The 27,774-nt window shown below is 27.8% G+C and overlaps 3 protein-coding genes across 3 annotated transcripts; all 3 read left to right on the top strand.

The window, feature by feature from the left end:
- Nucleotides 1-12,200: 12,200 nt before the first annotated feature.
- LOC107409089 (annexin D5) lies at nucleotides 12,201-16,042 on the top strand. Its single transcript, XM_048463356.2, has 6 exons — nucleotides 12,201-12,413; nucleotides 13,703-13,848; nucleotides 13,940-14,158; nucleotides 14,725-14,940; nucleotides 15,036-15,125; nucleotides 15,591-16,042. Exons 1-6 carry the CDS (start codon nucleotides 12,338-12,340, stop codon nucleotides 15,792-15,794), a joined length of 951 nt encoding a protein of 316 aa, XP_048319313.1. The 5' UTR covers nucleotides 12,201-12,337; the 3' UTR covers nucleotides 15,795-16,042.
- Nucleotides 16,043-17,091: 1,049 nt separating this feature from the next.
- LOC125418684 (purple acid phosphatase 17) lies at nucleotides 17,092-20,326 on the top strand. Its single transcript, XM_048462869.2, has 7 exons — nucleotides 17,092-17,621; nucleotides 17,925-18,081; nucleotides 18,325-18,432; nucleotides 18,572-18,696; nucleotides 18,852-18,980; nucleotides 19,607-19,674; nucleotides 19,777-20,326. The coding sequence occupies exons 1-7, from the start codon at nucleotides 17,409-17,411 to the stop codon at nucleotides 19,994-19,996; spliced, it is 1,020 nt and encodes a 339-aa protein (XP_048318826.2). The 5' UTR covers nucleotides 17,092-17,408; the 3' UTR covers nucleotides 19,997-20,326.
- Nucleotides 20,327-22,956: 2,630 nt separating this feature from the next.
- LOC132799225 (purple acid phosphatase 3-like) lies at nucleotides 22,957-27,310 on the top strand. Its single transcript, XM_016012544.4, has 7 exons — nucleotides 22,957-23,321; nucleotides 25,142-25,298; nucleotides 25,413-25,520; nucleotides 25,677-25,804; nucleotides 26,447-26,575; nucleotides 26,720-26,787; nucleotides 26,869-27,310. The coding sequence occupies exons 1-7, from the start codon at nucleotides 23,127-23,129 to the stop codon at nucleotides 27,080-27,082; spliced, it is 999 nt and encodes a 332-aa protein (XP_015868030.3). The 5' UTR covers nucleotides 22,957-23,126; the 3' UTR covers nucleotides 27,083-27,310.
- Nucleotides 27,311-27,774: the final 464 nt, after the last annotated feature.

Genomic DNA, 27,774 nt, shown 5'->3' on the forward strand with positions numbered 1-27,774 from the left:
ATTATTGGTCAATATATTTATAAGTATAGATATGAATAAGTGAACTAAAAGAAATACGGTAATTAAATATTATTGCATTATTCACCACATCATATATTGTATGCTTGGTTTGTGGAATAGATGTAGGAATAAAAAATCTATTTTATACAATTAACTATTTTTATGTTTGGTATATTTTAAATTTCAAGAATTTAATTTAGAATAATCATTCTTGATTGAAATAGATTTTAAATATGGTAGAATATTTATCCTTCAAATGAAGAAATATCAATTCTAAACTGTTTGAAAAGAATAGTTATTTCTTAAAATAGTGGAATAAGAATTACTAAGGAATAAATATTCTTGAAAGGATAAATTTCATTTAAACTCCCTAAGTTTTGGCATAATTATAATTATGATTTTTAACTATAAAAGTTAAATGAAAAAAAAAAAAACTTATGGATAAGTTCTGAATATAATTTCCCATTATTGTATATTTTAAGCATTCTTGTATATTTTAAAATTCAATATGATTTCCCATTCTTGTATATTTTTCAATGCCTTGTCACTTTTTTACTCTACCGATATTGTCCCAGATTTATTCATGCATTATAAATGATATGTGATTTTATTCAGACTTACACTCACTTGTATAGGATTTTGTTTAAACATTCTAAAAGTTCAACCATCATAGGATTGCTCTTATTGGAACATACTTAACTCTAGAGTTTTTTTAATTTTTAAAACTAATTGCTCTAAAAAAGTCTTGGTCACTAAAAAAATGACTATATTTACATTTGAACCATCACTATTCCATATTTGGACGATATGAGATTGGACTCCGTATATCTTTGCCAGTAAGATAGCCTACTAGTACCCCACACCTGCCCACACATATTTAGGCAACCTTACATCAATTCACTTGTCGTCATAATTCACCTTCATATATTACTCACTAATTCTTGTCCTTTTTTGCATTGCATTCTTTATGGCTCATAGGTTTTACAATACACCCTCTTGAGGCCCAGCATTTTCGTTGGTACTTTTATAGTCTTGTACAAACTTTGATACCATTTGTAACTGTATTTTTTTCTCTACATATTATCCACAATTTATCTACTGCAATTCAAAAAATATGAGATTTTGTTCATACTTCTTAGGAGATCACTTATTCTAGAATTACTCTCACTGTAGCATGTTTAATCTATAGTTTCATCCAAGGATTGCTTTCACTATAATACGCTTAATCCCATAGTTCTTTCAAACCCTGTTGCCAACAACTTTAAAAAACCTTAATTATTAAGAGAGTGATTATTTTTACATGTAAACAATCATCATTCCATATCCAGACAATGTAGAATTGAATACCAGGTAGCCTTTGCCAGTAAGGTAGCTTTTTAGTACCCTGCATCCGCCTACACTTATCTTGGTAGCCCTACATTGATTTGCAATTGATTGTCACAATCTATTCTAATGTATTATGCACTGATCTTGCCTTTCTTACATGCATCTTTAGGCCTCACAAAAAATACATAAATAACTATAAAATTTGACTTTTAATTAATTTTTAACTAATTTGATTTAAAAAAAAAAACTTAATAATAACTAAATATTAAACCTAACTCAATTTTCCTTATCCTTTTTTTTAATTCTTATGAATAGGTATTTATATTTTATTAGGAATAACAATTTCATATACTAAATGTATCTTTAGTAAACAAATGAATATTTTAGTAACACTGCTCACTCTATTTAAAAATGTTGAAGTAAAAAAAAAAAAAAAAAAAAATCGTATGAGAACCATAGCTAGGTTTTTGTCACTATTTTATGTATTTTTTACTTTTGAAAATAGAACCATAGTGAGCCAATTTACAATTTAGTTTATTAAAAGGCTAGCGGAAATAAAACTTAACTAACGCAGGCTAGCGAAGCCATGAGCCATGTGTGTAATGTAGGCCATAGCCGAAGCACAACATGTGTAATTCTGTCGTGTAATCGATATGATAAAAAAAGAGTTTGTGACCTTTGGAATGGTATCCAACCTAACCTATGAAAAAAAAGTTTCAATTTCAATTTAATTAATTTATTAATTAACCACATTTCAATATTTATTATGTAAAGACTACTACTACCATATATATATATATATTAATTTATCTTTAACTCTAACATATAAAAACCACCACCACCTATTCCATTAATATTCTACTAAACTAATCTTATTAAAAAATCATGCAACTTGAATTAATGAGAACCACAACGAGCAAGCCACTAATGAGATTTCACTTTTAGATAGTGACCCCTAACAATGGCAATGCAAACGTTCTCTCATCTCTTTCCTTTATTAAATTAAAAGAGGGATTTACTTTTTTTTAATATATATATATATATATATATATTTTGTTCGTTTCTTTGAAACTTTTTAAAAGGAAATATAGGAGAAGATTCATTACTTGTATTAAAATAAACAAATTAATTGTTAAAGCATTTGTGCCATGATCTTTATTTGGATAGACAGTGAGATATTTTCGGGGATGCAGTTAAATTAATTCATCTATTTTATAAAATAATAATAATAATAATTTTTTTTAATAAAATTTTATATTAATTAATTATTTACATGGTAATATTTGTATCTGATAAGATCTGAATATTTTTGCTTGGTGAGTGGGATGGAGGTTGAGAATTTGATATTCTGTACACGTAATTGTATAGTTTTATTGTATTACATATGGCAACGTGGTGCACATTAGATTCACCACCATCATATATATATATATATATATATAACTATCGAATGGTTTTAATGAATGGATGTTATTTAAAAGTATATTTATGGTTTATCGAAGGGCATATTTGGTATGCATGAGTATACTATCTAAATTCTATCCTATTAATTGTAAGCTTAAGTTATTAGGAAGAGAATTTTATTATTTGATTTGAATTACCAATTTTCTTAAAAGCTTAAATTAATAGGAGATGGATTATCATATTATTTATATTTTCTCTAACATTCACTTTTATATGTAAGTCCGATCTCTTTTGGATTCATTTTGGATTCTTACTTTAATACCAAGTTGAATTATCTATTCTTTCAAAAATTTAAATTTATGGAAGTGAGCTATAATATTATATGTGAATATTCTCTTTCATTTGTAGGACATTTTGGTCTTTTAAATGGGAGATGATATGACATGAACTAAGGTATCTAGGATTCTAAGATTTGATAAAAAAATTTAATTACCACTTATTATCATAGCTTAATCTGTTAAAAGATATACTTATTATATATAACAAATTATGAAAAAAATATTGTATTAATGATGTAAAATATTTGTGCTTAATGGTACAATAACACAGATTTTTTTAAAAAAAAAAAATGAACACATTTTTATATATAAAATTGATTTTTAATATTATTCATCTAACTTTTTGTAAATAATTACATTATTCAAAATGAACAAACTGATTCTCTCAAAAATAAATAAATAAATGCACAAAGTGCTTTTACGTTATTACCGATGCAATTTTTTTTCAATAATTCCATTAAATAGAGTTTTGATTATTATTTATAACAATAACTACATTTTTCTAACGTTATATAATACTAACAGAATAAAAAAATAACATTAACAAAATTAAAAAGTAATAATATTTTATTTTTTAAAAAACTAGTGGAGGAATTTTACTACGTTTAGTTAAAAAAAAAAAAAAAAAAAAACTACATTTTCAAGCTGTCATGATTTTTTATTGTTACTCATATAATTTTCTTAAAAATTACATTATCTATAATAACTAAATTGATTTTTGATTATTATTTATAAAAATATTAAAATAATTAAGAAAAATGTAATATTGAAAATGAAATTTTATATTATTTGAGTAATTTTTTTTCAAATAAATGTCTATATTTTAGTTTCAACACATCATTACAAAGCAAAAAAAAAAATATATATATATATATATATGTATATACACATATACATATATATATATATATATATATATATTGGTGCGGCATGAGTTAGTGCAAGTTAAACTCGGAGGAGGGAATGGGTAGGCAGTGCAGAATATATTGAAGGTATGCACATTTTCTGTGCATACCCGCTGGGTTCCAACATCTTCCATACGGGTCTGTTCTTTTAAAGGGAAGGAATTTCTTTTGCCCACCTTAATCAGACTATAATGGCTGGTCACCACTCCTAAAAGTACTCGCTTGTATCAATCTTTTGGACTCACTCATATATAGAATCATAATTTCCATCATTAGGTCGTCATTAGGAGACTGTTAATAAAGTTAAAAGAGTCATTTTAGAATGGGTAAGATCACTTTCAGATAAATGAAAATACTTCCTATAGTTTTTGGTAAAAAAATGTATATATGACATCGCTTTTTGGTGATTTTTTATTTTTAAATCACCTATTTGGTGATTCTATAAAAAAAAAAAAAATACTAATTAAGTGATTTTTTGATAACTCATTTCCTAAAGGAGAAGTGGTTCCAAAATAATCATTCTTAAACGGGCTTCTAAATACTAATAATCATTTTGAATCAGCTTAAAATATGGAAGGCATGTTTTGGTTACATTGAAGTAGAACTTTTGGACAATTGCATTAGTTGAATTCGAGTAGAAAAATTTGAACATGACCTTCTTGGGTCTCATACCATGGTATGGTATTAAATTGAATTACCTCTCAATCTAACTATTGAAAGGTGGCCCACTAAAAAAAATTAATATTGAAAAGAGAATCATCATGACATTTAGGATGTGTTTGGAGGTACATTTCATGATATAATCTAAAAGTACTATCAAGAAAAAAAAAAAAAAAAAGCACCTGTAATAATATTTAACATAAAAATGAGAAGCACATTTTTGGCCAAAAAACAAAAAAGCACTAAATATGCTTTTTATAAAAGCATCAAGGTTAGCACTTCTCTAAATAAATGCTTTGAATGAAGAAAATAGAAAAGCACCGATACATCAAATAAAATATTGAAATACCTCAAATAAACCCATTTTATTTTAATTCCACCAGATCTAATTTTTAAATTGAACTTCTTCTATTCGGATGGTTTTTACCATTTGGATGGCTTCTCCAACATCTTCTGATGGCTTTTGGTATTGCACTTTTTGTAATTTAAGAGTACTAAAAGTACTTTTTAATCAAACAATGTATTTTTGATTTTGAGTAACCAAATGCTCTAGTACTTTTTTTATGAAACATTTTTTTAATGAAAATGCTAAGAAAAATAAGTAAAATGGAAAATAAGTGTTTATAAAAATGCACTACCAAACATGCCTTTATATTATCTCATAATATCCATGTCTTATTTATCTATTTTCCTTTATTAATTTGGATGCGAATATCCAATGTCTCTGCCCTTTCTTCTTAAATGTTTATAATAAATTCCTTTAATAGCTCAGATGGTAATTATTATTAATGATAATTTTCAGATTTTAGATTTTAGGTTTGGTGATAGAATTCTTCTCCCTAATAATCAAATACACAAAAGTTTAAAAAAAAAAAAAGTTCATAATAAAAAGGGCAAATATAATATTTGTTATGTCCTAAGCATTAGTTAACTAAGATATATAATCATGTTAATTATCTTTCAGAATTTCAAGCAGTGTTTTAATTTTAAAATTAAAACCTCTGTTATTTTATTAATAAAGTTATTTAAGTGTGAAGGTTCATGGTTTCTTCTTATCCAAATGGATTGTTAATTTCTCCATCAATTCCAAGTATCATGACTTCGATAGATGTGTATATTATTTCATGCTGAGTAGATGGATGCTAATTTTGCAGACATAGGTATTTAAAATGTCAAACTTTGGGCTACAACAAAATTGTGAGATTCTCGTGTAAACATTTATATATATATATATATATATATATATATATATATATATGTATATGCTATTCTTTATTGACAATTTGTTGGGGCGCAATCTTACTTTTTTATTTTTATTTTATCTCATACAAGAATCTTATTCGTCAATAGGTACACAAAAATTATTAATCCTGTATGCATTATACACTTTGCACTTGAATTTCCTATAAATATTTATACATTAGAGCACGGCACATTATTTTATAATGTTCGTTTTCTTTCTTACTTAACTTTCATATAGCTTTCAAAAAATAATATAAATAATGTTAAGACCATTTTTTTGTTTTTTTACATCAAATATGTAAAAATAATCAATTTTGTTAAAGATAAGTGTAGTAAAATAAAATAAGTTAATTTAATGAGTGAGATCGGTAAAAAATTGTGAGATTCTATCTATCTATATATATATGTATATATATATATATATATATATTAGGATGTGTACTAGTTTAATAAGTGAGATCGGAATGATACAAAAAAGTCTCCATGAATGATTAAGCTATATATATAAAAGGTATCTTCTTATCCAAGTCAACACTGTGCATTTCATCGTTAAGTCGGACGATTTTAATTTATACCATTGCCACTTGACGAAAAAAATATCTTTCTCCCATATTTTAATTCAGCTATCTAATTCATGATCAACTTTTGTATCTACCATCTTTGAGGATGACTAATCCAGATCCTTATCTCTTAAACAACGAAAAATCTAGCTAGCAAGTTACTAAATTAATAAACTAAATAATATGGCAGGTAGCATTTAATTTGTTATTTTTTTAATTTACTCATCCATTTAAAAATTTACTTTTTCCATATTTAGATTATCTGAATATATCAACTAATAATATTTTAACATGTGTTATTTGATAAATATTTTAATACATATAGCATCGGTGATCTTAAAGACAACTTCTCTATAGCCTCATCCTTGCTTTTAAGCAAGTATACATAGCAGTATTTCGTGCTATCATCAATAAAGATGATAAAATACTTATTATCACCTCTAGTCGGTGCGAATTTTAAATCACATATATTACTATGTATTAAATCCAAAGGTTCGTTATTTCTATCAATTGTTTGATATGATGACTTCGTTAATTTTGCTTCCACACAAGTTTCACACTTATGATTGGAATCAATTTCAAATGTGGGAATATGATTTAAGTTAAAGGTCCGTTTGGTATAATTGATGAAAATAGAGTTTTCGTTTGTAAAACTTTATATAATAGATCTTTTTGAAAAGGAATTATTATTAAAAAATTAATAAATATTTGGCTGTAAATAAAAAAGCTGTATTAAATGCTCAATGATTTTTTATATAAGCTAAAATAGCTATATTAAATGCTTATTAAGCTTTCATATAATCTAAAAAAATAGTTTTTCTAAAAAAGCATAAAATTTGGACTTAAAAAAGCTATTTTTTAGGTCAACAAGTACTTGTTAACTTTTATCAAACACTTTTATTTTTAAACAAAATAACTTTTGGCATTCAAATAAAGTTTTTAATCTAAAAAAAAAACTCTGCCAAATAGACATTTAAAACAACAATTGGGACAATGACTACTGGTCTTAACCTTAAGATTTTGGAATCAAGGTTTGGCAATAAAATTCTTTTTTCCCAATTGTTCGTAAAAAATAAAAATAAAAAACAAAACTTGGAATAGCAACAAATTCGGTACCAATAACTTTATTTATTTATAAGTTTTTAATAGCAACAAATTTGCTAGGATGTTTTATTATTATTTTTTATTGTTTGTTATATATAGGCATACAAACTGTTTTTTCTTTTACAAACTTAATACCTTAATTAAGATAATATTATCTCTAATTAGCTTTCGTCTTAACCAATTTTTGTAGAACCCTATGTTTAGGGGGTACCACTAAGCCTCTCTCTCTTTTCTTTTTCCCTTTTTTTTTTTTTTTTTTTTTTTGGGGTGGTGGAAGGATACCACCAAGGTTAAAAGTTAAACATTAATCATAGACTAATATGGTATATAAGGGGTGGATAAGACTGAAAAAACAACTTGATTAATTATTTTAGAAGAGGTTTAATAACTGAATTGACCATTACATATGATATCAAAGTCATTGTTATGTCGGAAAAATCCATCATACTTCTAAAATGACAGACCATAAACATACATATGAGTTTCGGGGCAATGCAATACATATGTTACAATGAGCCCGAACAACTCAGAACTATATATTAAATTGCTCTTATTAATAGTGGATTTTGAATTTGATAAATTGGATTAAAAATTCTCTGATGCCCTAACTATTGCCACACTAATCATCATTGATCCAAATTCTTTGGACATGCAATTGGTATACAATGGGGACAAAATATTTTCACCGAAAAATAAAAAATAAAAAAGAGACAAAATATTACAAGTCTTTTAATATATATACGTTAAGTTGGAGGTGATATTGAGAATTTAAATTCGTAATTGTTATACAAAATCAGTACAAGCCATGCTATTGAATCGTCCTCAGTGGAACATAAACTGAATATTACTGATTATTATTTAATTTAAGGTAATTTGAACTGTTGAGCCCTGATCTTTAGCGTGATTTACACACTTAGCCCTGATTCTTTTTTGGGCATTTTTGTCCCGAAAGGTCAATTTTTTTGCACTGTTAGCTACTAGCACATTTTCAATCCAAAATTCTATTAAATAGGAGAGATTAAAGTCCAAATTTGATATAATTTAGGGATTCTACATGCGATAAGCACTAAAAAGTCTTTGAAAATATTTTTTAAAGAGAAAATATATTTAATTAATAATTATTTAAAAATATAGGAAATTGTATTTATTTTATAGAAGATTGCTAAAAAATTAAAAAAATATATTTTGAAAGATTTTTTCCAAAAATATTTACTACATATAACAATCTAATATTCATAGTTTTCATACATAACCCTCTTTAAGTAATAGAACTGAATAAAAACTTTGAAAACAAATTAAGAGAATATAAAATAAAAATAGCTATATAAAAATTTAAATATGTTATTTTATTAATGGAAAAATATTTTAATATATATATATATATATATTTAGCTTATTTCGTGTTTATTACATGTAAGGTTCCTAAATAATGTCGAGTATGGCTTTTGGTTCCTCGTACTTAATAAAATCTTATTGTCTCAAAAAAAAAAAAAATACTTAACAAAATTATAGATAAGAAAATGAATTTAGCGACTACCGGTGTAAAAATTTTAAAAAGATAATTTTGGGGATAAATATGTCAAAATAAAAATAGGGCTAAATATACCCAAAAAAAAAAAAATGTTGAATATCAAGGACAAATGACCTTTTAATTATAAAGATCCCAAAACTTTGTCATACATAAAAGTCAACATATAATATAATTAGGATATTTAACATATGGCCAAAATCTTTTTAACAAACAGTTAAATTTGCTTGCACTTTGTACATTAAAGTTGGTAACCAAACATATTGCCAAAAAAATAAAAAAGCTGGTAACCAAACATTTTTGACTGTATATATATATATAATATTAAATTTTCTAATCCAAAATGAGTGGCCAGCGTGATTTTGTAGAACAAAGACAATTATCAATTATATAAATATGGAAAGAATATTAATGATAAGCACTTACCCTAGGAGAGCCCAATGAGATTGTTTGTTTATTTATTTATTTGGGCAAGAAGTACGATTGGCTGTTCCTGGCGTGTTTATTTATTTATTTGGGCCTCTCTATTTTCGAGGCTTGTTTATTTATTTATTTGGGCTTCTCTTGTTTCGAAACGTGGCTTCTGAATTTGCTTTATGCAGATATGTATAATGGTTTAATGTGAGATATGAAATATTTCTTTTCCTTTTTCAAAATAAACACGCCAGGAACAGAAATATAATGGCTTCTGAATTAATTAATCTAAATTTTCTTGGACGGTGGGTGTCGGACTTGCATTTTTTTAATTTTCAGCCCACGGAAAGTTGTTGGATGTCTCCCTATTTGAACACAGAAATGGGGCCTCCTCAAGTGGGCCATCTTATAATGTATGGTCCCTAAAAGAAAAAAAGTTTCTCTAAATTGATAGATAAGATTAAGAAATACTATATATAATAAAATTTATTAATTATATAATATGTAGTTTTAATGATTGAGCATTTTTACTTATGCTATGAGAATATGAATTTGAATTATAAAAATAACAAAGTTTAGAATAATTTGTAATTTTCAAAAAAAATTATCAATTATATATGTTAAAATATAATTGATTGGTATATATGTATAATATAAATATGAAAAAGTTAATTTTCAAATGGATAAACAAATTAAAAATCAAACCAATTAAATGATGGCATATTATTTGATTAATAAATTTGATGAATCTGTTTTTGAAAATGATATTGTTAGTCAAAAATGCCAACTTTTTTCAAAGAATAAAATTGAAAATTTTAACTTTAGGTTGTCTTTTTTAATATAGCCTTAAAAAAGGTAATTAACGTGCAAAATAAGGAATAGAGACAAACCACCCGGCTTTTCATCTTTAAGTTTAGTCATGATATCATTCATTTAGGAGTATAAATATGACAATGATGATAAATTTGGGTTAATTGCATTTAGGCACTTTATAATTTTCAGGGAAATATTTTTGAGGCCTTCAATTTGATTTAGAAAGTTTTAAAATATTTAATACTTTTGATTTACTAATTGTAATTTATAATTTTGATTAAATTGGATTCTTGACTAATAGAGGAGGCTAAAGATCGTTACATTTGCGAGTTACTTGGGATGGCCGTTAGTCTCTTACTATCTCTAAATTGGTTATAATATATTTTAGCATTCTTTAATACTTTCTAATTAAGAGCAATTGCATTTTTAACACCCAAGAGTCACAATTCGTGGGGGACTATCATTAGCCTCCTCTGTCGGTAAAAAATATCCATTTGCATTTATAATAAGTTGTTAATCAAATATCTAAATTATAACATTTAAAATTTGAGAAAAACTAATTACAATGCCTTTTTGTAATTTTTTTTTTTTTTAACATCACAAATAACCCATACCTCATTATCCTTTTATAATCAGAATCTATGTTTTTATGAATATAGATAAGAATATTCAACCATTAAAATTATTCACTTTATTTTTTTTTTTTTTGTAAAATTAAAAGATGTAAAGCAGCACCAGTTAATCTTTATAACTTTATAAAATTAAATGACTTTTACACACACACACATACACTAAGAAAAAAGGTAGTTAATTTATGTTTTTAGGATAATCACCACTTTTTGGATAAAACTTTCTTATCTTCATCGCCATATCAATTTAGTTATACAATCTTTTAACTTTTTTGGTTGAATGCTAAGAATTAGCTAAGACATAAGACATAAGAGTCTGATTGGTACCAGAGATAACATCATACACTTCTTTAATTTTCTAGCTAGTTTGATCCAACTTAAATGCGATTATAATAAGTTTTAAAAAAAAAAAAATTGCCGCAAACTAGAGATTATTGGTTGTTTTGGTTTCTAAGAAGACATGACCTATGCATCCACAAATATCAATTAACTAATTATCACTGCTTATATATATATACTTTTAGAAAGCATTACACAGCAATACTATAGGAAGAGTATTTAATCTTCTCAATAGGCTACCAATAGTAATGTTTCTTTTTCTTAAAAAAACAAAAATTAATGAAATCACTTTTTTTACAATATTTTCTTTTTTAATTTTATTTTTCAGCCAGTTTTGACCATATCATCCGTATGGAATCAATCAACCACACTATTTGTTGGTAAAAAGTGTTTGGCAACCCCAAATACTAAAACTGATTAATAAATACGAAAAGTTAACGAGTATAAATAAGACATTAGTCAAAACTTTTTTTTTCCTTTTTTAAATGCAAAATCATAAAGTAAAATAATTTATTTAGACCGTATCAATTTTATTTTAATTATAGTTAAATTTATATTTTTTTAAAAATCATATTCAAAATTTATTTATCAATTTTTTTAATTAAAAATTAAAAATATAATTATAATAAAATTTAAAATTATAAATGAAATTTACCAACTATGAATTGAAATATAATTAAAAAGAAAAGAAAAATCGAAATTTAATGTGGTTACGTGAGAAATTTGGATTGACGTGGCGTTGAGGACGTTGGCAAGGATTTCGTGTTGAAATTGTTGTACTTGTTTGACCGGAAATTTTTCAGAAAAGTTCAAAAACTGCATGCAATGCATTACATACACGTGTGGACTTTGACATGGGCATTCGTAATGAAAAAGTAATCTCAAAAATATTTTCATACCAAAAATGTCGTCAAGAGGGAGCGCAAATATCAAATAAAAACGTATATATATAAATTATAGTCTGTCTGCAGCAATCTTTGATTTTGTTCAATACCCATTTCCTTATTCTACATTCTGATACCATTAATCTCCTCCTTCAATCTTCGTCTTCATCATCTTCTTTCTCTGTTTAATCATGGCGTCCTTGACTATGCCTCCAGTGCTAAGCTCTCCCCGTGATGATGCTATGCAGCTCCACCTTGCCTTCAAAGGTCATTTCCTGTAAAAAAAAAAAAAAATTTCTCCTCAATTTCGATTAATTTTCGTTTTTCTTTTTATGGTTCATGTCTTTACAATTTGATTAGTTTGTTGCATGTTAATGGGTGGTGCTTGGTTTAATTTTCTTGTATCATTCATAGGTTTATAATCTATCCTATATATATGTGAGAGAAATTTGGGAGGGTATTGAACATTGGGGCTTAATGAGAATTGGGTTGAGATTCGATTATATTTTAGCTCACTTGACATTTTAGTTAGATTTATGCTCCAAAATGCTGAGCACCAAATAGATTTGTGCTCTATCCTATATATATGTGAGAGAGATTTGGGAGGGTATTGAACATTAGGGCTTAATGAGAATTGGGTTGAGATCGATTATATTTTAGCTTACTTGACACTTTAGTTAGATTTATGCTCCAAAATTCTGAGCACCAAATAGATTTGTGCTTTGCTTGCCTTATAAATCATGACCTTAGGAAAACCCTATAGGATCCCAAGTTTCTTCTCACACAGATGATGTTTTCTCTTTCTCAAGTCATTCATCGGCAGAAACCTATTATTTGGTATGCAGAAACCTATTATTTGGTATTTTGTTCAAGAAATTGGCTTAAAATTAATTAAGATTTTGTATATATTTTGATCCCTTTTGCCCTATTAGTAATTAGTTTGGTGGGGACTTCATATATGCCCCTTATGGTACAAAACTGGAAAACAAAAATCAAAAGAGAAGTACCAATGTAATTGGGTGTTACATATGTTACCATGGTAAGGATGGCAGTGTGCTTTCACTGGTTTATTAAAGTGCATTAAACCGCATGCATTTGCTTATGATGCGCGGCAAATTTTAAAACATTCTTGGGAATGATATGCCCTCCTAGGCCAAAACATTCTAGATTACCTATAAGAGTCAATTTCTAGACAATGGACCTTGTGGAAGCATCCATATCGGTGTTCATTGATCTTTTCTCTCCAAATGTATGATGGAGCTATGTTTCTTTAGAGGTGGTATTGGTGTTAAGGGGGGTTCATTTACAACTGTCGAGTTTTGTTTATTTTGAAAAGGATAATTAATTAACAATGTATTAGAAGTGCTCAATATTGATACTCTTACCAGTTTCATCTCTATCTAAATGGTTACAGCATGATAAACTGGAAAAAAAAAATAAAAATTGAAGTGTCAAACTTAGAAAAGAACATAGTCAGGACCTAATTTTGCTATTGTGTATATTTAAGCTTCGCCTATTAATCTTGTCTGCTTGAATTTATTTTTAAATCTCTACAGGGTTCGGCTGTGACACTGCAGCAGTCATCAACATTCTTGCCCACCGTGATGGGACACAGCGTATGCTTATCCAACAAGAATACAGAGCTTTATATTCTAAAGACCTCAGAAAGCGGTTGTCCTCGGAACTTAGTGGCAATGTTAAGGTAAATAAGAGTTTCCTGGTTTCTTTCTTGTTAGGTAATTTTTTAGGGCCTCAAAATTTTTGTTAATTTATTTTTGGCTTCCCCTATTCAGAAAGCTGTTTTACTTTGGATGAATGATCCAGCAGCACGTGATGCAACCATAGTGAGGCAGGTATTAGGCAGAAATGATATTGATCTTAAAGCTGCTACTGAAGTAATATGTTCCCGTACTCCAACCCAGATTCAACAATTTAAGCAAATTTATTTTTCCCTATTCAATTCTTATCTGGAGCATGACATTGAACATTATACATCTGGAGATCACAAAAAGGTTACCTCTTTTTCTCCATCTACCATGTTCTCTCTTTTTAGGTTCTTGGATCTCCTAGTTACCAATGTAGTAATTTATGCTGTCCTGCTGTTTCTTGAAATTGAAGCATCAACTAAATGGAAATTTCCTTTACTCTAGCATCGATATGTTGCGAGCTACTAGATTTTTTTTTTTTTTTTTTTAATCTATTTTATAGCTTCTGTATTTTATTGACTTACGCAGAGTAGGAATAGTTTCCAGTAGTTCATGTCATATTGTCATGTTTGGTTTTAGGAGAATGATTATAGTTGAATAATTAAAATTGGAAATCAAGATGTTGTTTTCTAATGTGTTAGAATCTTTTTTAACCCATGAAATTTTTTTGTTAATCTCCACTCCATGTGCTGGCAGGATCAGTGTTGCTTTGCTCTTTCTTCTAGTTGATGAACATTGTCCTGCCTCGCAAATAAACATAAATAAATAAATAAATAAAAAGTTAGCATGCCTCTCAAAAGTTAAATCACGATATTTCTTAAGTACATATATGAAATGAAAACCAGTTTCTTGATTTCTATCATTTTGTGCAGTTGCTGCTCGCCTATGTGAGTACACCGCGTTATGAAGGTCCAGAAGTTGATAGATCAATGGTAGACAACGATGCTAAATTTCTCTATAAGGCTGGGGAGAAGAGATTGGGAACTGATGAGAGGACTTTCGTTAGCATTTTTAGTGGAAGAAGCAGGGCACATATGGCTGCTGTTAATCATGCTTACCATAATATGTACGGGCATTCTTTGGAAAAGGTACATCCACAAATGCAGTTCTGCTATTCTCTATCAGTTATTCTCTCTTTCCAACATTCTTGATCCATTGCTTGATAAACTCGAACTTGTTGCAGGCGGTAAAAAAAGAAACATCAGGGTATTTCGAGTATGGTCTTTTGACAATTTTACGATGTGCTGAGAATCCTGGGAAGTATTTTGCAAAGGTAATTTATTGTATTTCCCATTGTGCCTCTGCTGCAATTAGCAAATACTTTGTTGTGCTCCAAGTCAATATTGGAATTTGAACTGTCAATTGTCTGTGAGCCTAATATACATAGTTGTGTTTCTACTTCTAATCGGATTAAGTTTCTGGGATTCAAACGTGAAAATGTATCATAGACTAGCTATCTGTCTTATCTTATGATTTTGGGATTGGTATTATCAACTTAAACATTAACAGAAGACAAGAATCTCATGCTCCTCCTTTTCCTTCAATCTTTACATGGGATTTCTGTGATTAAAATTCATCTCCAAAAATATATATTATTGAAGTAAGACATTACTAACTGACTTCTTCATCTGGTGTAACTATTAGTATTTTGCAAGCATCAGCAACATTTATGACTGCTTAGACCTTGTTTCCTTGAATAAGACTCCTTGAAGTTCTAACATTTATGAAAATTTTGCAGGTTCTGCACAAGGCAATGAAGGGTTTGGGTACAAATGACTCAACGCTAATCAGGGTAGTTGTATCAAGGGCTGAAATCGATATGCAGTATATAAAGGCCGAGTACCACAAAAATTATGGGAAACCATTGAATGAAGCAGTTCATTCGGAGACCTCAGGCAATTACCGAACCTTTCTTCTTGCTCTTATAGGCCCAGCTCATTAGTCTACATATTTTCTGGTGGACTTGTATGATAGTGTTGAAGAAATTCATTTGTATATGGTAGAATTCATTACTTCCTAAAAGAACTCTGAAATGGGGTTAGCTGGTGTTTCAGCTCGGTCTAAATCCATTACAGTTCTGGTGCGACTAGTAACTACCTTGCTGATTGCATCTGAGGACTGTATACAGATCTAAAAAGTTTGTTTATCATGTAGTAATGAAATTGTGCTGTTCATAGCTTTTTCTTTGCACAGTGATTGTGTTTTGAATTTGGATTCTTTTTCCACATCTTGCAGTAGCATATCTAAAGGCAATGATTTTGGGACATTTTTGTAAACATTGGATTACTTGCACATATATAAATGTTGGTGTGAGATACATCAATTTTTGCGAATATTAATTGAATTGGTTCTTCAGAGGATGAAGAAATATTAATCCCTAAATTTTGTTCTAATGAATATTCTTGTCACGAGACGAATTTTTGATTTTCTTTAAAACACATTTTAGAAAGAAAGATGGTTTGGTTAAGCTTTTCTTCGTCTGGAAGTAATTGAAATTGAAACCATGTCCTCTTTTAAATCATCCGAGGCAAAATGACCAAAAAAGGGAGGTTCTTAGGCCAAGCAAAGCTAGTAATCTAAGATTTTCACCAAAAAACGGAAAAATATATATATATAAAAAAAAGCTAGCATTCTAAGATTATAATTAGGATAATTTTTTATTCTACTTCTTTAAAATTTCTACTTCTTTTAACTGATTTTTTGAAAAGTTGTATGTCTCCGCCTTTGATTTTAAGTTATTCTAAAGATCTAAAGCTATTCTAAAAAATTATCCAAATATTTTCAAACGCTGTTTTGGAATCTCAAAAACATAAGCATCATCCAAAGATAGTTATTGTTGCTTCTACTTGGGGTGCTCAGACGTAGATTAGGATATAATTAGGAATTTAGGCTAGTTTTACTCTCTATCCAAATACCACCCCACCTCACAACCATCCAAAGATCTGCACCTGGATATCATTTTTTTCTTCCATATTTTTTCAATTCACTTTTAAGTAAATACAACCACCTTTTCTTCTATTTTATTTTATTTTTCAACTTTTGGTATAAAATTTGAAGAGAAAGATTTTGGTTGAGAAATCTAATTCAATACCTTTTTTTTTTTTTTCTTGGGCTATATTTAACCATAAACTCGGCATAATTAGGCATGTTAATATTTACAAGTAATATAAAAGTTATGGATTAAAAAAATTAGATATAATTTCATGAAAAGGAATATTCCGCAGACAATAACAAAAAAGAAATGCCAACTTAATTTTTTCTTTTCTCTATGGGTATCAACCATTTGCTTTCTTTAAATAGATAGGTTCCTCAAAAAATGGTTTGCCAATCAAGTATATAATATTTTGGGACCTAATCAAAGGAATCATTTCCAAATTAACGAGGTGATATTTTTCAGAATCAAATTGAAATGCTATCGAATTTAGCTTATTATTCAATAACAATGATTGAAAAAATCCTGCTTCAATTTTGTAACCAATTCTTCATAGTTTAATCTATCCTCTTATTTTGAAACTTGCTTGTATTGAAAAAATAACCCAAATCTCCTTAGTATGCCATGGTTTTGACCATGGCTGTTGTTCAAGAAAGAACCTTAGCTCTTTGCCTTAATTTGATGCTTGTGTTTTTCATTGTTTCTTCAATAGCAACTACTCTTGCAGATCTCCAGAGGTTTGATCATCCAGCAAAAGATGATGGGTCACTTAGCTTTTTGGTTGTTGGAGACTGGGGCAGAAGAGGTTTCTATAACCAATCCATTGTTGCTAGAGAGGTTCCTATTTTTTTCTATTCTATACCCCTGCAACCTCATGAAAACCTTCTTTTTTATTTTTTTTATTTTTTTATTTCTTTTTTTATTTTTTATTTTTTAATGAAAAATTCAAACTCATATGATTGCATGGAGAAACAGTGGTTTTGTTATTAGGCTTATATGACTAATGATCAAATTAATTCAACAAATGAATACATATATATTAATTTATATTGAATAAGTATCTTTTAGAGGATTTTTAACTTTGCTGTAATTAGTTTGATAAGATGTTGATTTTGTTTGGCATTAATCCCAAACATGCAGATGGGAAAAGTTGGAGAGAAATTGGACATAGATTTTGTGGTATCTACTGGAGATAATTTCTATGAGGATGGATTAAAGGGTATAGGTGATCCAGCATTTGAGGAGTCATTTACAAAAATCTACACCGCTAAAAGCCTGCAAAAGCCATGGTATAGTGGTAAGTACCCAATCATATATACATACATATATATATATATATTTATCAATTGAAAAATGTTAAGAATTCCAAATTCCTGAGTTAATTTCTATAAACTTTTTATCAACGAAATAACATGAAGTGTTATGGGCTATTACTCTATGACCATCTAGCTTTTTAGTTTTTATCTTTGGATGTGTAGCATATATATGTATTTCTATCTTTGGATGCATATTAAAATATGAATCTGGTATTTTTGTACAGTCTTAGGGAACCATGACTATAGGGGTGATACAGAGGCACAATTAAGCCCTCACCTCAGGAACTTTGATAGTAGATGGATTTGCCGCAGATCTTTTATTGTTAACACAGGTAATTTAATTCTGATTAACTCTTAATTTAAAAAAAAAAAAAAAAAAAAAAAAAAAAAAAAAAAAAAACCTCAAGGTTTTCCTTAATTTGTTTTAAATTAATTACTGAAACTCCCCTGTATTTCTGTTTATTATTATAGAAATTGCAGAGTTGTTCTTTGTGGATACGACTCCTTTTGTGGATGATTACTACACTGATAAAGACCATTCTTATGACTGGCGAGGAGTGACTCCTAGGAGTGATTACCTTCATAACCTTCTTAAGGTAATAATATATTATAATATGACTAAATTTACCAAAAAATATATTATAATATGATTAATTAATATATTTTATTTCTTAGTTAAATTTGGGACGAAGCTTGAAATATAATTATTTTGTTATATGAGATTTTATACATGATTTGATTTTGTGACAAGGATTTGGAAATAGCATTGAAGGACTCGAATGGAAAGTGGAAATTTGTGGTGGGTCACCATGCAATAAGAAGTGCAGGGCATCATGGTGATACCATAGAGCTCAAAAAGTATCTACTCCCAATTCTTAGGGTGAGAAGTGTGTGTTTTACAGGTTTTTTAATTTTTTAATTTTTTTTCAGGGGCAATTGGCATAGCTAATTTTTTAACTATATTTATACTTAGCACTTTAATCCTTGAATTTGTTTTTTTTTTTTTCCCTTAACATAATAGTCTTTAAACTTTAGTTTTTCATGCATTTTTGTCTCTAAACTATTTTTTAACAGTTTTGAAACATGCACTTGAGGCAATCTTTGGGATTGTTTGATTTCTAATTTATTATTTTCTTGATAATGTAAATAATATTGTATGTCTTAAAATTGTTAAAAATTTGACCAAAAAACAGTTTAAGGACAATAATTGTTATAGGTATACAAATTTTCAAAACTTTTAAAAATTAGACTAAAAAATAATTTAAGGACCAAAATGCAATAGAAAGATAAAGTTTAACAATGCCAATTGAAGTTTAAAAGACTACAATGTTAGAAAAAATGTTCAAAGACTAAACTGCAAATATAGATATAGTTAAAGATTAACAATGCCAATTATCTTTTTTTATTTATTTTAATAAGTGTCACTATTCATTAGCATTTTTTATCCGTAGCACTTTAGTGAAATACTATCTTATGCAAATTGGTCAACAACTATTTGTTACTCAGGCCAACAATGTAGACATGTACATGAATGGGCACGATCACTGCTTAGAACACTTCAGTAGCCTCGATAGGTACTTTTCTTTTTCCTTTTCTTTTTTTTATTGAAAAAAATCTTCTCTTAATTCATGGTTGATTTGAAGAAATTGAATTTGATTGAATTTAAAACAATACAGTCCAATCCAATTCTTAACGAGTGGAGCCGGTTCTAAAGCATGGAGGGGTGATATAAAGAATGCTAGCCAAAATGAGATGAAATTCTTCTACGATGGACAAGGTTTCATGTCTTTGCAGCTCACTAATTCTGCTGAACTTGCTCAGATTGTCTTCTATGATGTTTCAGGCAATGTTTTGCACAATTGGAGCTTCTCTAAGCTCCCCTTTTCATCCTTTTAATTAAATAATTTAAAATCGACTACCAATTTTGTCACCATTTTCTTTGCTTAGTTAATTAATTCGTCAATTAAAATATTTAAGTATTAGTTGGGTGGATCTGTAAATATCTCATTTTTGAGCCATCAATTTTTGTACTGATGTATTTTGCTAACACATGATTTGCATGTACCATATGAAATCTACAGGCATGTGATTTCAGTTGTATAAATTATTATTATTTTCAAAAATTGATTAGAAAAGAAGAAATTAGATATTCTATGTTAAACAGAAATTATTTTTGATGGTTAGGTGGAGTTTTATGTTTGACTTTGTATTCATTTGCAATTAAAGAAGGAGGAATATTGATATAGTTTTGATATATATAATAAAAGTTTTATTTATTTGAATTTCATTATATATGATATTATGATACTATGAATGACAACATTCATATCTTTTAAAAATATACATTAAAATCCATTTTAATGAGTAAAACAATATACGTGTTACCGCCCATAATAATATGAGCTCCATCGCACGAGAAATTTGCTTTGCATATAATAAATTTATTTTATAATAATTTAAATTTTTAAGATCAATCTAATTCTATTAATTTAGAAGTAATATATTTTAATAATAAAATGTTACCGAAGGACCACCTAGGGATACTTACAATTGTAAAATAAAACAAAACACAACTTGGTTTTCGACAACGTCTAACAAACAGATTTCAATTTGTGGTTTTAGGCTCGTCATCAAAGCATTTTACGTACCCAAAAAGAAATTTAAATTTGTATGCCTATAAATAGGTAATCATCATTAGTGACAAATCTATTTTGTAACAAAAACATGAAAATGAAAACTATGGGGGGTAGTTATTGGAGCGAAAAAGAGAAACAAATATCCAAAAGATACTCTATATATATATATATATATATATATATAAACGTCCAAAGTGATGAGGCAGGAAGAAACCAGGGGCGGTAGTTTGAAGCAAGTAAATCTAAAAGTATACATTGTCTTCTTCCAATTATGATGTTCCAGTGCCCATAACTTCCATTTTTCCTTATGGTCATGTTCCAATGACCATTACACATTTTATAATATATATTTATATATATATATATATATATAATATTTTATGACAAAGGATATGATAATATATTATGTATATGGATGATGAATATTATCTGGCTTGGATAATGTTGCATAAAGAAGAGGTGTTGGGGTTTTCTTATGTGTCTTAAATCCATTCTCGAGATATCTTTAGAGATCACACTTTTTTCTTTTTCTTTTTTTTTTTAATTCTTTTTGATTCTTTGGTAGTGAATAGTCAGAATTCGATACCTAACTTCCAAAGAAGAGAATTCATTCCTAATACATTACATATTATAAATATTACGTAGGGCCAACATTACCAACTTTTCCTACTTCATTTGGTCATCAAAAGAAGTGACACGCATATCTCCACGAAAAGCCTAGAGCCCACTTGAGAGATTTCTTCTTGGTTGATCGCACCAACAGGTCCACTTGTCCAAATTTTGTTGTTCGAATGGTTTTATTGCCAGTTGAATTCAAAAAGTTTCCATGTAATATCGTATGCCATTATATGTTGGGTCTAACTTTTGAATACTTAAGATTACATCACTTCATATCAACAAATCCTTTATGGGTCTATAACAAATGTATTGGAACAATCTATTGTTAATTGCGACCATTTTTTGAAGTTTCTGGTGCAAGCATTTCTTCTTTTTTTTTTTTTTTGGTTACATGCATTTATTAGTTAAGTAGAAAAAATAAAAGGGCAAAATAATGTGAATTTTTATCATTTTTATAGTATACTAATATTTATTATTTATTATTATGATATATATATATGTGTGATTTTTTTTTTTTTTTGACATACCTAAGAATTCTAAACAAATTTCCGTGTAGGATGTATTATCGATAGTAGAACTGTTAAAAGGTACCCTATAATCGTTAGCATAGGATGAATTTATAATTTTTATAAATCCCTCAATAAGTACTTACTATATACTATATTAAATTCTATATATATATATATATATAAGAGGAGATGTGTGTTATATATATTGGCTTAAAAAAGAGCATGTAATAATATATATATGTATATGGGTTTTAATTTTGAATCATTCTTAACTATTTGCCGAAAAGCACACGTACACCACACGATGCTGCATCTGAAAGATTGATGGAGCACGTTCAAAATTAATATATATATTTTTTATGGTGATTTTTTTCTTTATTTTTCTGTAAATTTTTAAATGACAATGAAATTGATAGGTTTATACATAGGTCGATTTTGATGGAATTTAATGGCTTTTACCACTTGAAATATTGTTTTCTCTTTAATATTTAATGTATAATAAAAATTTTGATAAATTCTCTTATCTTAATAAAAATTGATGGCATTTTATAATTTCTCTAAGTTCTTTTAAACGTACAGGAAATATTTAATTATGATACTGCCTTCCCCAGCAAAAGGGAAAGGCTATATACAACCGGTCTAGCTAGTTCTGTTATGTACATAAAATATATTTTTTTATAGTTACCTTTTCTGTGGTTCCCACTGTAAATATTGCTTTTATTTTTTCTTTTTCTTTTTTTATTTTTTTTATTTTTTATTTTTGCTGGAAACCCACTGTAAATATTGTTATGTCCCTAATTTGCTGCCCAAGGATAAGGCTCCTTTTTGTCATTAACCATGTATACAATAATCCCAATAGACAAACAAATTTTATTCTTTTGGAGTGACCTTGATATTATTGTCAGTCACCATCTCCATTTAACTTCTTCTTTTTTTCTTTTTTGTGGTTATAAACATAAAATTAATTAAATAGAATTTAAAAAAAAAAACACTTTTTTTTTTTAATTTTATATGATAGACCTTAATTTTTTTATTTTTTATTTTTTGCTGAAACAGGACATACCTTAATTATTACAACCCCAAGTATTCTATAACATAAACAGAGAAGTATAATTATTACGACCCCCACTTCAGTACATCATATATGAACAGAGACTAGCTCTCTTTGCCTCAAACACAAATAAGCTTTTGCTCGTTAAATCTTCCAATTTCATTCTCTGCTCCTTTTCTTCTTCCTCTATATTGGCAAATAATTTCCAAGATATGGTGAATAAGAATATAAACTTTTTATTTCAAACTGTTTTGCTTTCTGCAATTCTATGTCTTTGCTTGAAATCCTCCATTGCTGAGCTTCAACGTTTCCAACACTCTGTGAAAGAAGATGGGTCTCTTAGCGTTATGGTTGTAGGAGACTGGGGAAGAAAAGGAAACTATAACCAATCAGAAGTTGCTTTTCAGGTGTGTTTTTATCAACTTCTACTTCTGTTAAATTTAATACATTCTTTCTCTTTTTTCTTTTTGTTATTATATATTTAAAACAAATATTTTTGAAAATATTTATACACAAAAGATATATATATATATATATATATATAGATTCAATGATTATATATATACACAAAATATTACATATAGATTCAATGATTATGCTACGAACAGAAGAAGCTGATGATCAAATCCTTCCCAATTGTGAGACAATACCTTATTCTCTGTTTTTGTTAACAACTTCTACTTTTTATTAATTTAATACCTTATTCTTTGTTTTTCACTTTGTTATTATTTAAGACATATATTTATAATATTATTCACAAATATATATATATATATATATATATATATATATATATATATATATATATATTCTATGTTTATGCTAATTAAGAACAGAAGAAGCTGATGATCAAATCCTTGCCAACTGTGAGACTATATACATAACAATGCTCAATTAATGATAATTAAAGTTGTTAATAAATTAGATTACATAAATATCATTTCCATAGAAACTAGTCTAATGGGGTTTGTGTAAATTTAAAAATTATGATGAAATTATTTTTCCAAATGAAAAAAAATAATAATAATAATAATTATCATCGATAGAGAAGGAGAGTACATAAATTCAATTCCCTATGGTTGCTTGTAAAGTGATGGTATATGCCTAGTCGGTCTTGAAACGCATTCGTTATCCATCCAATGATAGCTTGACAACACATTATGTCCAATGACTATGGAAATTTTTTTTTATTTATTTTCTTTTTATTCCAAAGGTATAATTCCAATATTCCATGGAGATTCTTTTGTTACATTCTATCAATTAAAAACTCTCAACATCGAGGTGGATTGGTTTGGCACCTTCACATAGCCAACTGGTGAAACTTGATTGGGTTGCTCTATGGAAAACAATTAATATAGAAACTTCACTGACCTTGACTTATGTGAACCAGTAAGTGCAAAGTGACTTTGTGTCTACAGGAGTAAATATTTTAAACATTGAATCAATGTGGGACAGATAGATAAGTCACCCATATATAAAAGTTAACTTTATTCTCGGTGCCTTTTTCCCTTGAAACTTTCCAAACTCATGCTTATTGCCTTCCTTCTTTATTCATGAAAATTGAAAAAAATAAGGAATTTGTTTTTTTATCTAGTGGTTTCTTGCAATTAATTCCATTACTTTATTATGTGCCTGTTCCTTCTGTTAATTTAGCACCAACCCACTGACATAATTAGAGATATATTTTTAGATTCAAATCAAATAGTTAAAACAATTACATCACGTTTGGAATAATTTTTTATTATGCTTTTCTACAAATTTTTTCTCCCTTCAAAAAAAAAAAAAAAAAAAAAACAAAAGGTAGAAGAAAAAGAAAGGCTTTATAGAAAGCTATAGCACTTTGCTAGTTTTGCTTTTAAATTTTCTTGAAGTTTAAACCTGTTTTAGAAACTACTTTTAAAAGCTGTTTTAAGAATTGATATTTCAATAATTATAGTATTTTAATTTCAGTTGTTTTAAAAAATCATTAATTATAAATATATACAGATTTAAATTCATCTTCTAACAGTTTAAACATGGTATTGCTGGTAAAAATTTTTCATAATATTCCATTTAATATTATAGATGGGAATACTTGGAGAGAAGTTGGATGTTGATTTTCATTTAACCCAATTATTTTAAAAAACTATTAGTTGTAAATATATATGCACATTCAAATTTACTTCTTAACAGTTAACATATGTCATTAGGAGTAAAATTTCTCTTACTATTCCATTTTGTATTATAGATGGGAATAGTTGGAGAGAAGTTGGACATTGACTTTGTAATATCCACGGGTGATAACTTTTATGATGATGGACTAACGGGCGTGGATGATCCAGCATTTGAAGACTCCTTCACCAAAATTTACACAGCACCTAGCTTGCAAAAGCAGTGGTACAATGGTAAATTACCAAATATACTTTTGGACAAAATCTTTCTCCATAGAGAATAAAAATTAAATGGTAATTTATCATACATATTGAGGTCATTTTTAAGCTCTGCCTGTTTTGTTGCAGTTTTGGGAAATCATGATTACAGGGGTGATGTTGAGGCACAGCTAAGTCCTGTCCTCAGAAAACTAGATAGCAGATGGATTTGCTTGAGATCTTTTATAGTTGACACTGGTAATTAAAAAAAAAAAAAAATCACAAATCATTTTTCAATTACCTTAATTTAGTTTATATAATTTTGAAACAGTATTTCTTATAAGTACGAGTAAATAATATAATTTTTACTTTAATTTGATTTTTTTTTCCTTTTCTTTCTTTTATTTTTGGCAGAAATTGCAGAGTTTTTCTTTGTGGATACAACTCCATTTGCTAATAAATACTTCACAGATCCAGAGGACCATGTCTATGATTGGAAAGGCATTTCTCCCCGAAAGAAATACCTTTCAAATCTCTTGAAGGTGATTAATTTAGTCAGCTGTTTGCTAATTAACCTTGTTAATTATATTTCCAGTTTTTTATCCAAACAAAAAAAAAACAAAAAATTATACATCTAGTTCAATTGTAAAATTTAGAGTCGTCCAATTTATTACCAGTAATGTTAATCACATGAAACCATAACTATTATTTGTTTGTTGTATTTAATTATATAATAATTTTTATTTTCAAAACTTAGTTTGAAAAAGTGAGATATTTTGGATAAGCATTTAAATTTTTAAATAGCATATGAACTCCATTGTTAATGATTAATGATGACATTATATTTTTTTTTTATTATAATCCTCCACAAATACAAACAAGGTCCACATATAAAACCTATTTGAGGTCTCATATATAAGATATATTGTTATATTATTATTTGCTAATAGCTTTTAAGAAGTAGTAATTCAATTTAATATCAATATTTTCTATTACTTATCCAATTAGAATTAAAAAAAAAAAAGTAATAGTAACATAAAATTTTATTTTAAAATAATAAAAAATATATAATTTTAGTTTTAAAAAAATGTGAAACAAATTATGAGCATGGCTGGATGTTTTAATTTTCTATGTAATTTAACGATATATATATATATATATATATATATTTTTTTATGTAATAGGATGTAGATTCAGCTTTAAAGGAATCAACGGCAAAATGGAAGTTTGTGGTTGGTCATCATACAATGAAGAGCGCAGGACACCATGGAAATACCGTAGAGATCATCAAGCAGCTTCTCCCAATTCTTGAGGTACTTTGCTTTTCAAAAAATAAATACCAGTAATAAAAAATAATAAAAAGGAAAAATTTCTCTTCAAGAAAACCAAGTTTTAGTGAATTATCTAGCTATATAGATAACTTGCACTCAAGCATTGTTCCAAAACCAAACTTGCAGGCAAACGATGTTGATCTTTACATTAATGGGCATGACCATCTCTTACAACACATTAGTAGCCTGGACAGGTACACTTAAATTAATCAAATTAATTATTTTTAATTTTCTAATTCTTGCTTGAAATATTTATATATTTAATTTGCTTGCAGTCCAATTCAATTCTTGACAAGTGGTGGTGGGTCAAAGGCATGGAGAGGTGATGTGCAATTTTTGGACCCAAAAGAAATGAAGTTCTTCTACGATGGTCAAGGTTTCATGACAATGCAAATCACTCACACCCAAATAGATATTGCATTCTATGACATTTTTGGTCAAGTTTTACACAAATGGGGTACATCCAAGAAGCATTATTCAACCATTTAGAGATCCATGGAAATGCATATATGAAATATTTTTAATATATGAAATCTTGGTGTTTGGACACGTGTACTAAATTAATTAGACTGGTCATTACTCTAAGTACAACTTAGCTAGCTAGCTAGCTAGGGAGATATGCAATTAAATTGCACTTATTATATTGTAATGTGAGTGTATTTCTTTTTCTTTTCTTTTTTAAAGAAAAATTTACAATAAGACTCCTTGCCTTTTGTATTTTTCTTTCTCAAACCTACTTTTTATACTTTTGGAACTAAAATTTCATTTTGTTAGTTGAGGATAGGATCCTTTTTGTTGATTAATAAAGAAATTTTTATAACATTACAAATTTATTGTATAATAAATGTGATGAAACAAACTTATATTTTAGGTTCAAAAATTATTTTACATTAATATAAAAAAAATTAAAAAAAAAATCATCAGCTTCCATCAGAAGGGAAGGAAAAGTTAACTATTTTTCTGTCTAAAAAGAAAATAGAAAGGAAAAGGATTGGAATGGATGATTTGGCAATTGGATTCTAATGAATGCATATTGGCATATAGGTAATAATTTTGATAAGGAAGAGAATCAGGATCACACAATTAACGAGGGCCATACAATTATATATGTAATTCATTTAAAAATCAGACTCAAATCAAATTTATCTGGTAATTTTAATATTAAATTTTTCTTTATTAGT

This window comes from Ziziphus jujuba, chromosome 12 (assembly GCF_031755915.1).
Source record: "Ziziphus jujuba cultivar Dongzao chromosome 12, ASM3175591v1".
In the NCBI taxonomy this organism is placed as follows: Eukaryota; Viridiplantae; Streptophyta; class Magnoliopsida; order Rosales; family Rhamnaceae; genus Ziziphus; species Ziziphus jujuba.

Bases quoted from the DNA above. Each gene is read 5' to 3' on its own strand.
- LOC107409089 (XM_048463356.2), top strand. From the start codon at position 12,338: ATGGCGTCCTTGACTATGCCTCCAGTGCTAAGCTCTCCCCGTGATGAT. The intron at 13,849-13,939 runs GTAAATAAGAGT...TCCCCTATTCAG, and splicing joins AACTTAGTGGCAATGTTAAG to AAAGCTGTTTTACTTTGGAT. The intron at 15,126-15,590 runs GTAATTTATTGT...AAAATTTTGCAG, and splicing joins CTGGGAAGTATTTTGCAAAG to GTTCTGCACAAGGCAATGAA.
- LOC132799225 (XM_016012544.4), top strand. From the start codon at position 23,127: ATGGTGAATAAGAATATAAACTTTTTATTTCAAACTGTTTTGCTTTCT. The intron at 25,805-26,446 runs GTGATTAATTTA...TTTATGTAATAG, and splicing joins ACCTTTCAAATCTCTTGAAG to GATGTAGATTCAGCTTTAAA. The intron at 26,576-26,719 runs GTACTTTGCTTT...CCAAACTTGCAG, and splicing joins AGCTTCTCCCAATTCTTGAG to GCAAACGATGTTGATCTTTA.
- LOC125418684 (XM_048462869.2), top strand. From the start codon at position 17,409: ATGGTTTTGACCATGGCTGTTGTTCAAGAAAGAACCTTAGCTCTTTGC. The intron at 18,433-18,571 runs GTAATTTAATTC...TTATTATTATAG, and splicing joins ATCTTTTATTGTTAACACAG to AAATTGCAGAGTTGTTCTTT. The intron at 19,675-19,776 runs GTACTTTTCTTT...AAAACAATACAG, and splicing joins CACTTCAGTAGCCTCGATAG to TCCAATCCAATTCTTAACGA.